Source organism: Pholcus phalangioides, unplaced genomic scaffold (assembly GCF_987345545.1).
Source record: "Pholcus phalangioides strain wild (caught in Gottingen) unplaced genomic scaffold, Ppha-v1.0 ptg000009l_1, whole genome shotgun sequence".
Lineage (NCBI taxonomy): Eukaryota > Metazoa > Arthropoda > Arachnida > Araneae > Pholcidae > Pholcus > Pholcus phalangioides.
In genome coordinates, this window is record NW_028301602.1 from 25814701 (window position 1) to 25829796 (window position 15096).

Genomic DNA, 15096 nt, shown 5'->3' on the forward strand with positions numbered 1-15096 from the left:
GTTCTGAAAATGCCATTTTTACAAACGAAAAATAAAACATTTCAAAGGCATTAGATTTAGTTTATTAAGCTTGTAGAAGTGGGTTCTGAGCTCCGTGTTTGTTTAATAAGCTGGAATAATTTTATATTCATTTGTATGTTGCTTGAGTGCTTGGAAATGGTTCTGTTCTATACCAGCTTCTTATTTATTATTTATAACAGGAAAGCTTAGGAAGTCATCGATGGGATTTCAATAAGGCTTTAGATAAGGATCTTGTTGTAAGAATTCTCTGTCGTGAGTCTACGGGGTTATCATTATTTTCAGTAAAAAAATAGTTGTCTAATGTTAATTTTTTTTCTCGTGAAGAATGAGAGCTAATAAGTTTATTCATACTTGAAAACAAAACTGTGTAGAGATTTTGTATACCTTCATTATTTATTCATACAAAGCGTGCTTGGTTTTTATGATTATTTTTCAACATAATCTGCCCCAAATTGTTTGTTCAGCGATTATCTCTACAACCGTTGACCTTAAGGAGGTGGTTCGCAAATTGTGAGAGCGTAAATTAGATTCAAAGTGAATGACTTTAATTGTAATCATGCTTTGAAAACTTGTATCAAATATATTCTGCAACAGCATTATGCGAAAAAACAAACAATTTTGAAGATTAATTTTTCACTCCTTTCTAAACTTTTAAGGGATAAATTTGTAAAAACAGGAGTGTGTTATTTTATTTATTTATTTTTTGGTGAAAAAAAACAGATTTATAACTACTAAAAAACTAGTCTAAAATTTGGTGTATTTACAAAACTCAACAAAATTTGGAGGAGCAAAATTGAGTTTTGATGAGTATTGGTCAACATTGGTCTGGAATAAAATAATTGGTTGGGTTGATAAAATTCATTCACTTTATGCTGGATATGACATTGAATTCCTACCTCAAAATCTAATGTTTAATGGTTCTTACCCGATTTCACCCCAGAAGTTTGTCGATTTGTAAAAACACTCACTTGTAAGTATTTTTTATCTTTAAATGAAATAAAAGCAGTAAATTCCACCAAATTCCATAAATATCTAGATATTCCTTTTTTTCCAAGTTTTACTTGAATTGCAGTTTCCGCTTTATGAGGAATTCACTGCACGAAAGACTGAATTTGGTCTGCAACGTTGATCGGTTTAGAGCAGTGATTCTCAAAGTGGGCGATGGAAAGTTCCAGGGGGGCGGTAGAAGCTACAGGTATAACTTAGGATCCTATGGGTTAGATTACGTTCGGGGCGATGGGAGAAAAAAATTTCTGAAGCAGGGGGGGCGATGGGACAAAAAAGATTGTGAAACTACTTTAGAGGTTCCTGCATTTTTTTGAATATTCAATATACAGGGTGTCCGGTAAGTGCTAATGCGGCTTTTATCTTTTCAACCGTCAGTCGTAGAGGTGTGATTCCAGTTCAAAAAATTCTCAAAAGTCGTTGAAAGGTTACCCTGTAGCAGAGTTGATAGGGAAAATACAGTGCATAACAAAATTAAAAAAAATCTAAATTTTTATACGGTCCGCGTGTGTTCTAACTTCCAATTAGGAAGTCGTTGCTCTGTCTCTCCCGCGGTCATAAAAAAATTCAAGTTTTTTCGTACAATATTCGCTGAGATATCCGAATTTGAAAAAACGGAGGGAAGTTGGAAAAGGACAGCATAAATGGGGGAAAGGAGCGTTGTTCGTTAGTTTTTGCTGTTCTTTCATAACTTTTCTGCGGTGTATAAATATCTTAGCGAATATTGCACTTAGAAACATGAATTTTCTTCTGTTGGCCTGGGGATATAGGACAAAACTTTCTAATTAAAAATTAGAGGACAGGGGGACCGTTTAAAAATTTAGATTTTTTTGTTGTTATACACTGGTATTTTCACTCTCTCAAAACTAGTAAAAAAAAATTTGAACGCCCTTTGAGCATTTTTTTTAAAAATTGGAATCATTCCTCTGCGATGGACGGTTGATGAGATAAATGCTACATTACCACTTTCAAGACACCCCGTGTTTCGACTTCAAAGGCAGTGAATATGACAGAAAACGAACCCAATAGGATAAATATACAGGGTGAATCAGAAAAGATGGGAAAACTTTAAGAGGTGATAGTACACACCAATACAAACAATTGTCATCAAAGAATGCATGGTATAACCTCCAACATGAAACTGAAACACGCTAGCACGTTTCGAAACGGCCGCTCCGCGAACGTTAAAACGAAATTTCTGTTGAAATTTATCGGGAGAAAAAGAACACCATGCATGCAAATGTAATCTGGGCAAGAAGAAGAAACCGTATGCATGTCTGCTTTTTCAGTATTACTAAAGTGCGCCATTATCCTGCACGTTAACACTGTTAGAACGGTTGCACGCTGGAATAACTTCACAGGGCTGGCGTATAATGCCATTTATTCACTGTGATGCAGATTTGCATATGGTTTCTTCTTCTTCTTCCCCAGGTCACATTTGCATCCATGGTGTTCTTTTTCTTCCGACAGATTTCAACAGGATTACCGTTATAACCTTTGCGAAGTGGCCGTTTCGAAACGCCCTGACGTGGTTGCGTTTCATGTCAGACCATGTATTCTTTGATGACAATTGTTTGTATTGATGTGTACTATCACCTCTTAAAGTTTTTCCCCATCTTTCCTGAATCACCCTGTATTCATAGAACTGCATGACAACAATAAGAATCTTTTTTTTCCCATAAGTGGAAAATGTTGGAGATAACCATAATTTTTTTCCTTCGTTTAATTATTATTATTTTTGTCTATCTTTTGAATGCTCCTAAATCCTCTCTGCTGAATTTTTCCCATATATGTTGCTCTTTATTTATTTCTGCGTGTGTATTATATTTTTCATGTGATTTCATTTATTTTTGTCTGTTTGCTTAGTGTAGGTAGTGTAGGTAATTTTTTTGTGCAGAATATTTTTTTCCCTCCCTCCCGGTTCTATGTAAAATTTTGTTTTAATCAATAATTTTCTCATGTATTTTTAGTAGTTTCACCTTTTTTTGTCTCAATATTGTTAAGACAGGGATATAATATGAAATTTTGATAAAAGTCCTTTTATAAAACTTGAAAAATGCTGCCAATACGATGGTAGGTAATGATACCATCAGTTGCATTTTCTAGAATGTAACCAATAATTCCTTAATATTCCTTATTATAATTCCTTAAATTACTTACTGGTGGCATTTTTGGAGTTTTATAAAAGCACTTTTATCAAAGTTTTATAGTGTAATTCCGGCCTAAGAAACTATGTGATGTAGTAATTCTGGGGCTTCGGTCTTGGCGAATAAATATAGATTCAGAAACAAATTCTGTTAAAAATGTAATTTTTATTGTGACTTAAAAAAAATAATTTTATACTTGAATAATTTTAGTGATAAAGCATTTCCATCGCAGTTGTTACACAGCGAAACCATTTTTTCATTTGCGTTTTCACATATGGCCTAGTGGACTGGAGTTGGAACTACAAACGTTTCCTGCATGCGTTATCTTCCGAAAACAAATTTATAACACGCGTTCTGTTCTGCTTTTTTACTTCTTGGCCCTTTAAAGGATGAATAATTATTTTTTATGATTAGAAATAATTTTATTCAAGAAGAATGATAAGTAGTACCTGACACTGCGAGTGATGAAATTCGTTCATCTTCTAAAGATATATTAATATAACCTAAATACATGACAAATATTGAGGCCATTCTATTTGTGTACAGTCCTAACAATAGAGGTTTGCAAGCCAATAAGAAAATGTCATGCTGACGGTAAATCTCTAAAACATGGTAAATTTTTTTTCTTTCTCTCTTCGTGCTCAAACTTTTGGCAACAATTTTTGATGATATCGATTTGACAAATCGGCGATAAATCTGGTAATTTTATCCCAACCTAACGGCACGTTAGAAAAAATGGGAAAGGGGGAAAAATTGAAGAAAATGAAGAAAAAAAGAATAGGAAGGGAAAAACGGTATAAGGCCGGAATTACACTATAAAAGTTTTATAAAATAATTTTTATCAAAATTTTATAGTGTAATACCAGCCTAATAGATAAATAGACAAGAGAGTATGGTTGGTAGATGTCTCATTTCACCTTCAACCTACGTATTCTCTTTCGCTCTTACTTGTAAAAAAGTTACATTATATGTGGGTAAAAATCAATAACAGGAGTTTAGAAAAACCGGGAGGAAAAAAAAAACAAAACAACTTTCGTTAATAGGGTTACAATAAAGCTTCGTTATGGTGAGGAGGAAAATATAGAGACGATATTGAATTTATTTCACTGGCGTTTGGGTGAAATATTTAGTCCGTGATCGTGAAGGGGGCTAATGTCTCAATAAGTATTGAATTTAGGAATAAGGAATTTTTCACAATAGCCTCTGAAGCATTATATACATTTCAGCAAGTGGAAGTTTCGGCACACAGAGTCTTTATAAAATGTTAAATTTTGCAGTTTTTCAAGTATACGGCGCCTTTAGAGAATTATGGTATATTCCCCGTAACTGCACATCATGTGAAAAATATTCTGCAACCTAAATTATATGTTTTTAATGCCAACGATTGCAAAAATATACGCTGTGCAAACAATTTGAGACAGACTGTTTTATATATAAGGGAATTTTTTTATTTATTTTTCAGAACATACTCTCTGAGCAAAAAAAAAAAAATCAGGGATGGATACACTATTGAAGACGCACGATATTTGCAATGGAATATGATGCCGTATTCTCATTGCGTAAACAAGTGAGCTTGAATATGTAAAATTGCTCTACTATACATTTTAGATGATAATCGCCAGATGTCTCAGGCAGTTGTTAAAAAATTATTCATATGTTTTATTGACAATTGTTTTTCACTAACTTGCTCAGGCATGTGATAATGTTTGATTTCGTGAGTTTTTCTCTCAGAAAAATCGTGAGATCAGTGTTTATTCTTGAGATTAACTGATTAAAAGCTTTGTCGCATAAGCTCGCAATTAATTATTCAAAAGCTTTGTTCAAGAAACATTGGCACGTGTGTTTTAACATTTCATATCGCCCGAGTAGTATCAGTACTTGTTCGAATCAATTAACATTTCGATTATAATCCATATTCTTACTTCGAGTATGGGGAAGAATCTAGGATGCGTGAGTAAAACAGATTTAGTGGACGGATATATATCGACTATGAAAATAAAATGACTGTGGAGTAAAATGATGAAATAACTATAAAATGCTTATATAATTAGCTCTTTCCAGAGAAATATCGTTCGAATACCAGTTCATGATAGTCACAGTCTCAACTAATACAAATAAAATTTATGCATCATTGCATAGGGAAGTATACGCATACTCACGAATGTGGAATTAGACATTATTATGGTATTTTCTTTGGTTTCACAGTTGTATATGACTACAGCTCCATCTTGATCCCGGAATAACATTTCTGTCTCTGTAACGGAGAGAAAATAAATTGAAATAAACTTTTATATTGTCTTTTTTTTTTTTTGCATATTTCAAGGAACGTGAAAATAACGCAAGACTGGACATATTTATACCGTATTATAAAATTGAACTTCAAGAACTCGATATATCGTTGCCTGATGTATATCTTCTTTGTTATGAATAAACTGATTTATTCGATTCATTTAAAAGTTATTGAATTGAAATTCAGCCATCAGAAATATGTATAACTGAGCTGACCATACATCCCGGCTTTTAAGAGAGTTGCAATTGTATTCATTATATGTTTCTCCATGAAAATATTAATGTATTTTTATTCATACTGTTGAGAACCCTAAAATTATTGAACACTTTCTCTGTAGCTCTCTTTAGAACGTTGAAATGGAGTTTAACTCACTATAGGGGTATTAATTGGAAATCACTGATGATGATTGGAACAAACCGCTTTTGCCTGAAAGAATATCAACTTTTACTAATCTATAAACTCGAATAAATTTCGGTTAACATGGAGTCCAATACACTGCTGAGCACTAATTAGCCTTATTTTACGTAATTTAGCGATCATTGGCTGAATGTAATATTATAGTCATCCTATTTCCGTCTCAATAAAAAAATGACCAGCGTGGGAGGAAAGCACAAAAGTTTAAGCAATGTGCATAATCTATTAAAATATAAAATACTCATTTTGTCTTGAGAAGTCTTTGCGCCTTCAGAGTTTATCTAATTAATTTCCTCTAGTTCAGCATAATCAATATCTACTTTGTGATACATGTGCTTGCTGATCTTTGTCGTATCCGAGACGAAATATTTTTCATCTGTATGTTTATAATTGATGTTTTAATTTCCATTGTGCATGAAGTTGATTAGTTGCCAGTACGGGTAGCATTACTCCTTGAAAACCGATAAGTATAGGTTTTGTAAATTTTACGTGATTTGTTTATAATTGATAACTATTATTTATTCACATATGCTGCACATTTAATATTTTTATGGTTGGATATTGCATCATCACACTGCCGCAGGAAAAAAATTATTTGTATTTTAAAGAAAGTCTTCGATGTACCTAAAAGGGCCGCTGGCAGTCATTTTGTGTGTGTGACTGCTGCTTATTTTTAGTGCAATATATTTAATCACACTAAATTTTTACAATAAAAAACAACAAGCATTATCTCACATGGTTAAGTTGTTAATTTTGAAGAAATGTCTTTTTCATAAGCATACAGGGTGTCCATAAAATCACTCTTCAACTATGAATATGAAAAATTAGAGGACAACTGGAACAAGATTTACCATGAAAAAAAGATGGATAGACATTGCATTTATATCACATAGTAAATTGCTCCATTTTGATGATATACGCATTTTTATATGTATATATCACAGTATTTTTTTATTCACTTTATATAGTTAGCTATGGATAAGATATGCTATTACGTCACTGTAAATTTGCACCATAGAGGAAAAACTAGGGCACTATTGAAATTTACTATTATAAATTAACTTATGAAGAATATACAATTTAAAAAAAGAAATAGGTCTTTATCTCTCTTTCTCGTCAGTAGTACCTGATTCAGACCAGTCACTTCCAGCATCACTACTTTCTCTTTTGGGTAGATACAGCAGAAAAAAATCAATATTTTCGTTGTCAGAGTTTGCATAGTAAGTCGCCTCAGCCTCAGATGTATTGCCCGAAATATCGTTCAGCACTGATAAAATTTTATTATTTGGTTCTAATACATCCTTTTTCTAAGAACCCTTTCTACGTACTGTGATTGAACCTGTTTACTAGGAAGCTTTCAAAGCAGATGGTGGCATGAGGAGTTGTGAAATGTTTTGTTTTACTTTGAAAACTAAAACAAAAACAGCTTTCCACTGAACGATCTGAAGAAAAAAAAGTTTACTCAACTTTTGGTAACAAAAGATATAGATCAATAAGATATAGGGTTTTGATTGTGGATACATACTGTCCCTGTCAATAGACTCTTTAGATTGCCCAGTCACATGATGCAACGGATGACATTATTTTATTTATATTTGTTATTGGTACGTCGCTCGTGAATATATGTAGTGTTGCGTACCCCATCAGGGAATAAACCTAAAAGTAAATGAATACATCAACGGCCACCACAAGGGGGAAAGCATATACAATTTTCATATAGCAGTCAAAATGACTGCTCTTGGCTGTTCTAGGTATACACGTCGTTATCTCCCGAACAGAACCTTCGATATCTTCAAATATTTCTACAGAGATAAATACAGAAATAATGGAAAGTCACCACAATGGAGTGTGTACGTCAAATACTGCCGAGGTTATAGCTTTATAAAAATCAAAACCCATCGAAATGACTGCTCCTGCCGTTCTAGTGTTCAAAATAGATTCAAAACTACTGAAAAACCGCAATGAATTTGTGAATCTCAAACCAGTTGGACTAATCAATAAGAAATAATTATGGATAAAAGAACAACTTGAAAACATCTCGTAAAGAACATCCGAACGCCAATTCGATCAACGAGAATGAGGTTCACTAGAAATTCAGGATGTGTGTGCCCAAGACATTGCGAACACAAAAAAGATAATAGGAATTGGAACCTTCCAACAAACGGCAGTTTCACAAAAGAAGACAAATTAGGGCATTAAGAGGAGAGATTAAAAGAAAAATTCGAACCCATGTTCTGTGATAATTCAAGCAAATACAATAGCGCCGCCTATTTTTTAAGATCTGCATACATATACATACGGATACAAGCACACGCTCATTGAGTGACTGTTCCGGCAGCAATTTAATGAACTGTATCACGTCCACTGGATAGGTTCGTAAAACAGGGATTTGCCATTCAGAGCAAGAGTCGTTACGGTAAAAGGAACAGAGATGCGGCCGTAAGCCCTTGACAAGAATAAGAAAAATCCCACGGAGATGAAAAAAAAAAGAAGAAGAAAAGAGTGCATATATAAGAAAAAAACCAAACAAACAAATTGAAGGAGGACCGAAGAAACAACAAAAGAATTTTATCGTTTACACAAAGCCACAGCTTTTTGGCATGACAAGAATGCGAGACGAACTGCGCCGCATTCATCTCTACGGCGAGAGTTCCGGTTGCCGTAATTCGTTTATTTCTCTACTTATCTTCTTATTCTTATCTTATTTTTTCTTATTTCGCTCTCGAGCTTCTTTTCCTTATCTCTTTTCTTCGTGGAATTATTCTCGATCAAGTATTCAGAATCCCGACCGCGTCCACAAACGTTCATGAATTTCTATTATGGTTCTCTAAAGTTATTTTCTTTATTCAGTTGCCCCCGGGCAATAGAGTAGGGTTGAAGCAAGATTTGTCTCGAATAGCAATGCATTATATACACCGTACTTCAGGTATCGTGGAGTATTTTATTGTCGGGGGAAAAGAAAGACTAGTATGCCAATTGGGAAATCAGTACTGTCCGAACGTTATACGTGTTAGTACACGTAGTCCCCGGGAAAGTGATACAGGGTGATTCATATACTACCGCAAAAGACACTATATGTGTAATTATGTGCTTGATATATAATTGATCTTGGATTGTGCACTGTATCTTCGATTCGAGTGTTATACATTGTGATTAGAACAGATGTTGAAAGTGGGTGCCATTTCCTAGAAGGCAAGCGGGCATTCGATATTTCATGTTCTGAATGATTGTGTGCAGTGTCCCTTTGGTGATTGTCTTGTTCTCAGGAGGAATGTTATTCTTCAAATTTGGTAATGTGTAAATGTGAGGTTTGCTTATGCACACTCTGGTATGCATCCATCCTTCAGGAACGCTTCGATACCTCTTTGAGATGTGAAGCAGGGTGACTCGGGTTCTTCAATATTCAATGCGTAAGTGTGTAAGGGACTTGGCATCGACATCTGCTGGTTTCTGCAGGAACTTACCTAAGGAACGTGTAAGGCTGAAGCTACATAGAATGCTAATCAGTCGGAAACCCGATTACACATAAAATTCAACATAGACGTTATTCGGCCGAACCCTTCAATTGTTGTTTTAGCTCTGTATTTTGTGGAATGCGGAATGGGAGAATTTCATGCCGAGTCCTGCTCTCAAGTAGTGTATGCATATGCATTGTATGCCCCCGTGTATAGTATGCATATGTATTGTATGCCCCCGTGTATAGTATGCATATGTATTGTATGCCCCCGTGTATAGTATGCATATGTATTGTATGCCCCTGTATAGTATGCATATGTATTGTATGCCCCCGTGTATAGTATGCATATGTATTATATGTCCCGTGTATTGTACGCTAAAAATCTATATTTTATCCCCTTTTCAGATATTATGAACAGATATATACTCCACCTCTCTGTGGAGTTTGCCATGCATAAACTAGCCATTGAAAAATTCAGGTATCTTGTTACAGTAATTTTTTGTTTGAAGGATAGGTGGCAGCTCTTTGAAAGCATTATAAAATGACTTTTCATAAATTAAGGTATATCTTATAGAATATAATGTGTTCCACACTTTCTGGAACATATAAATCCATAGAAGTCTTATTAGAGAAATGTTTAACAGTTGCATGTGTAGTTTGGTAAAAGTAGAAGTATAAACTGGCACAAGTCCAAGTGAACTTCATTTTGTGGTAGTCAGCAAATGTGGCATAGAACAATATGCAACTGCCATCACTTTGAAATGTCGAGATTAAAATGACTTTTCCCTGTCAATGATTGAATACTCAGAGGCTGCTAAATCTTTCCATGGGGTGGGGGAACCATAGCCACGACTTGTATATTCCCAGGTACTTTTAGCAGGTCTTGTTGCATGTGCTTAGTTTTCAGACTGTCTTCCATGTTTAAATTGAAGGTATTACTTTCCAACTTATGCCCCTGAGGGTGCAATGCCATCTAAAGCTGGTACCAAATTTTTACCGATCGTCATGTATTGCAATCCCTGCATAAAATAATGACTTGTGAGTGGGTCCTACTATAAGTAATTTTCTTGTTACTAATCCCTTCGTGTACAAGTTTTTGGCAACAAATTTGTATGATCTCTATTTGACGAATCGCTGATAAATATGGTAACACCGTCCTACCCGAACCGCACATTAGAAAAAGGAAGAATAAGGGAAAAGAAAATACAGAAACGAAAAAAAAAGCATGAAATGAAAAAGAGTGAAAAACAATATAATATAGTATAAGTACATAAGTAGATTTTTTTTCTCACCCTCTCCCTAGATGTTCCCTTTCGCTCTTATATGTATATACTAGTAGAAAGATACTTTATATGGGTAAAAGACTAACAGGATTATAGAAAAACAGAGTGGAAAAAAACAACTTTGGTTCATAGTATTACAATAAAGCTTTTCGTTGATGAGGAGAGAGGAAAGAAAACAGAAAACTGGATTGAATTTATTCCACTGGCGTTTGGGCGAAATATTTCGTCCGTGATCGTAAAGGGGTTAATTGGCTGCACTTCCCTCAAGTGAAAACCTTTAATTTCGCAACTATGCACTTTTAAAGACTGTTTCCAGATTGGAAAACTTCAACATGGGCAATCAGCTTAATACAATAATTTCCATGCCATAAATCTAGTGGATGGCTGCTAAAAACTTTCAGAGCGATCCACGTGATTCGCGCAAACGAGGGAGAAAGATTACCACTACCCATATACAAAATTTAAATATTTTAGTACTCTTTATTCATATAAAAATACTTATAATGCACAATATTAACGAATATGAATAATTAATGAAATTTCCCGTAACTCAAAATTTCATTTCGGCTCTTGAAATAAAATAATTAGAATACGTGATATAAATTTTGAATATTTGAGAGTCGACAAGTTCAGGTCTTATTGAAATTCCATTGATTCGGCCATTATTCATTTAATTTTAGAAACTTCCACTATATATTCTTTGAAGAATATTCGCAGTATAAATGCGAAAAATATGTTTCAAAAAGTAAAGAATCATAAGAACTGGATATTTATGTATCTTTAACCGTAGGTATAGCTGTTTCTTTCAAGAAATTCGAAAGAAATATCCAAGTGGTTCACACGCAAAGTTTTCGAGCCTATGAAGACTTGATACATTTAACGTTCCTTTTTTTAAAAGATGAGTTACACAAACATACACATTTCTTCCAAAATACGTGGACTATTCTCAACACGCGATTCCGTAATTCTCTTCGCTAACGCTTCTGTTTGTTTTTACGAGACGATTATGTTTTTGGGAGGAAAATGAACACACACATCCATCAGTAAAATACAATTCCTTTTTTTTTTTTATTCCTTTTCTCTGATGGTCGGAGATGATTTCTTTATATTCCGGAATAAAGACAAGCATTTGCTCCCGATTAGTTTGAAAGGGGGGAAAAAAGGGCTGTGATTTACAGAATAAATCTCACCGTCAATGCGGAGGTGCGTGCTCTGTAATGTTAGGCTGCAAGCAACTGCTGGCACCCGCAACTGTTGGCTTTACGTATGAAGACACGGAATATTTTTGAGGATGTTGCACAGTATGGGGTAACATAAAAGGAAAAGTGATATTGCACTGTTAAATCGAATGCATGACCGAAGGCTATTTTGAGCTTAAAAAAAAGTAAAAATTCATATTTACATTCCCGATATTTCTAAAGTACTTATTACTTTCGATCAAAAATTACGGATGAGCCGTACCGGTATTTCAAGGAACTCTACCCGAATTACAGTCGGCCCCACTTAATCAAGGATATCAAGGATTCCAGAGGGCACACACAATATCCGATTTAGCGGGGAACAATTCAATTGCCATTTTATAATGTTAGTGTTGTTTACATATTAAAAATGATGAACGATCAATATTAATAAAGCTTTTGAAAATAATAATAATATTCGAATAATTCAGACATCAAAAATGGCATGAAAATTACATTTAATGACATTAATCACAGTATCAAAAATGTTAACTTTTCATCAGGAAAGTTAGTGTCCTCTATCGGCACAACAGAGAATAATAATAAAATAATTAAATATACCTATTGGAGATAGCTTGAATACTTGTAGGTCAGTATTAGTAACATATTTTTACTAATTCCAAATGTTTCATTCAATAAAAACATTATGTGTTAGTGGTTGATGTGTGTTAATCGTTAATGTGCGACGCGGAATATTCCATTAAGCGGGGGAAAGTCGGGGCAGTTATCATATTAAGCGGAAAACTTGAAAGATTGTCTCTATGGGAGAAATTCTTTTGCCGTGGAATTTAATCCGTTTAAGTGGGGTAGCTCTTTATCCGCTACCGGATTAAGCGGGGCCGACTGCATTTGTGTGACGTGATGTGTTATCTCTATTCAAAATAGCTATCCATCAGTTCCCTTCATACAGATTGAAAACTGTTGTCATAAATATCTAGGTAGAAAAATTCTGAAAAGCCCCTTGTAATAGTAATCACCATTGTCCTATTTTTTCTTATCGTAACGTACATAGATATTTAGTGTGTTCTGAAACAATGAATGCAGGGATTTGTGATACAGAAAATATTCGCCATAATATCATCATAACACAGAATTAATGCTCGAGAATTTGAACGCATACCAGACAACCATGTCCCATTAAATAATCTTGGCTCGAATTCTCCTGATATAACTTCTTCTAATCCGAACCGAGGGTTCTTGACTCTGGGTTCTTCGGCACCTGTAACAGGATCAAAATAATTCATGGTCAACCAATAGCAATGGTTTGTCAGAAATATGCCAATGATATGAACTATGAATATGGTATAATCATTCATTACAGTAAACAAATTACTTGACACCTCTGCCTCTGATTTATATAAAAGAGGTAAGATATAAATGTTCAGGTATTCATTATGCATATGTTGATTAAGTGACCAGGACCACTGAACGTTATAGAGAGCACTGAACCCAAAATAGTGTTATTATTCTTTATTTTGGAGTAACATTGACATAATATACAGGGTGGGCAAAAAGTTCGTAGAAACTTTAAAAATTCATAAAAACCAGAAAAAATAACCGAAATAAGAAACGGTTTGCAAGGTTAGCATCGCTAAATCACGGGAATATTTTTAAAGACACCACTAAGGGGGATAACACATTGCAGGCGAGTCACAAATCCAGCAACGGCAGAGTGCAGCAGGTCAACATACACGGTTTACAACGGTGAATTGCTTGTGGATTAGGAGCGCAAGTTCTTATAACCGTCTCATTTGCATATTTACACCGAAGTCACTCGTACCACTATCGGCTGTTTTTGGAGTTATTTTTTTCCTGTCAAAAAAATTCCCGAGACCTAGCGATACTGTCTTGCACATTGTCTTCAAAGATGAACTAATGAATGTTTGAATATTTACACATACAGTGTGCATATAGCAAACAGGAGGTATTACATTTCATTGACGAACCATCGGTACTAGAGGTATACTTCCAGTTAGGAAAAGTTTCCAAAGAACGAATACTTAAAATAATATAGGCCACCCCATTGGCCCGTTTGTTAAGTGCGGTAGAACGGCGAACGTGCCGCGGAACCGCCATAAATCGTTTTATTCAGGTCAGGTCAGGACGAATACTTAAATCATAATAAAATATCAAATCAATAATAAATCAATATAAAAAATAAAAAAATATCAAATTTTGTAGATAATATATATTTAATCAAATAATCATAAATAACTGCATTTAATAACATATAATCGCATTTATTAATATGATATATAGTTGACGCTAAATATAAAAATGAGAGTAGGTAATATATGCATTATGATGAATGATTAGTGTTAAAAGAATAGCATTAATTATAACTTAATGACGTCCTAACAGGCTGATGAAGTGACAGTCTGTCACTGCCCTGTTGAGTGACACTTCCTGCTTTTTATTTCCCCTCCAGTCTACTTAAGCTTTCTTTTCCCCCTAGATTAATAACCCAATATGGGTAATATTAAACTCTAAGTAGTTTAAAAATAAAACATATATAAGGTACAACCATGGCGAAAATCGCACTACTAGTCCAGGATGGCTAAGAAATGACTCAGGGGTATGCACTGTTTGCCAATTTCAGTCGGAACCCACAGGCCACTATGCCATATTTAGGATTTAGGATGAGTAGTAGTCAGATTTGCCATTCATAGTGCAAGGGGCTGTCTAGTTATTGAAATAAAAACAACTATTTATATAGTCCCCGTGTGCCCTAAACCCCAGTTAAAAAGTTGTTGTGGAGGGAAGTTGGGAAAAAAACAGCATTAAATTCGTGTAACACGACTTTACCGGTTTTCCAGGAAAACGTATACAGGTATTTACAGGTTCTATAACATGGAAAGAAATTCAATTAGGAATGCCCTGGTCGATGGATTCGTCGGAAAGAATCTTTAATATTTCACCTGTCTTCAGATTTCACCTTCTTATATTTCTTTTTGTGGGGGGGGGGGGGGGGGAGTTAAAGTCATTCTTGCGGGGTATAAATGTTCGCAGTCAGGAATTCGAGTTACGTCATTCATGTTGCAAGGGGATGGTGCAATTATTGAAATTAAAAAAAAAACTTTTTATATGAACAACCTATGCCCAAAAACCCAATTAAAAAGTTGTTGTTCTGTCTCCCCTAATACGTACACTGAATACATGTGCTTTGCTCCCTCCCGCTACTGGAAAAAGTTTAAATGACGGCCCTGTCCACGTTTCTAATTGCAATATTCACTGACATATT

General features: G+C 34.6%; 1 protein-coding gene across 3 annotated transcripts in view; it reads right to left on the minus strand.

Annotated features, from left to right (window-relative positions):
• Positions 1 to 15096, minus strand: part of LOC149082608 (inactive dipeptidyl peptidase 10-like) — a 528870-nt gene that overhangs the window by 70815 nt on the left and 442959 nt on the right. For all 3 annotated transcript variants that reach the window (XM_089235873.1, XM_089235875.1, XM_089235874.1), the window contains exons 3-4: positions 12976 to 13074; positions 5333 to 5427 (exon numbers count right to left, since the gene is read on the minus strand). In XM_089235873.1, the coding sequence (XP_089091999.1) occupies positions 5333 to 5427; positions 12976 to 13074 (194 nt within the window). The remainder of the gene's footprint in view (positions 1 to 5332; positions 5428 to 12975; positions 13075 to 15096) is intronic.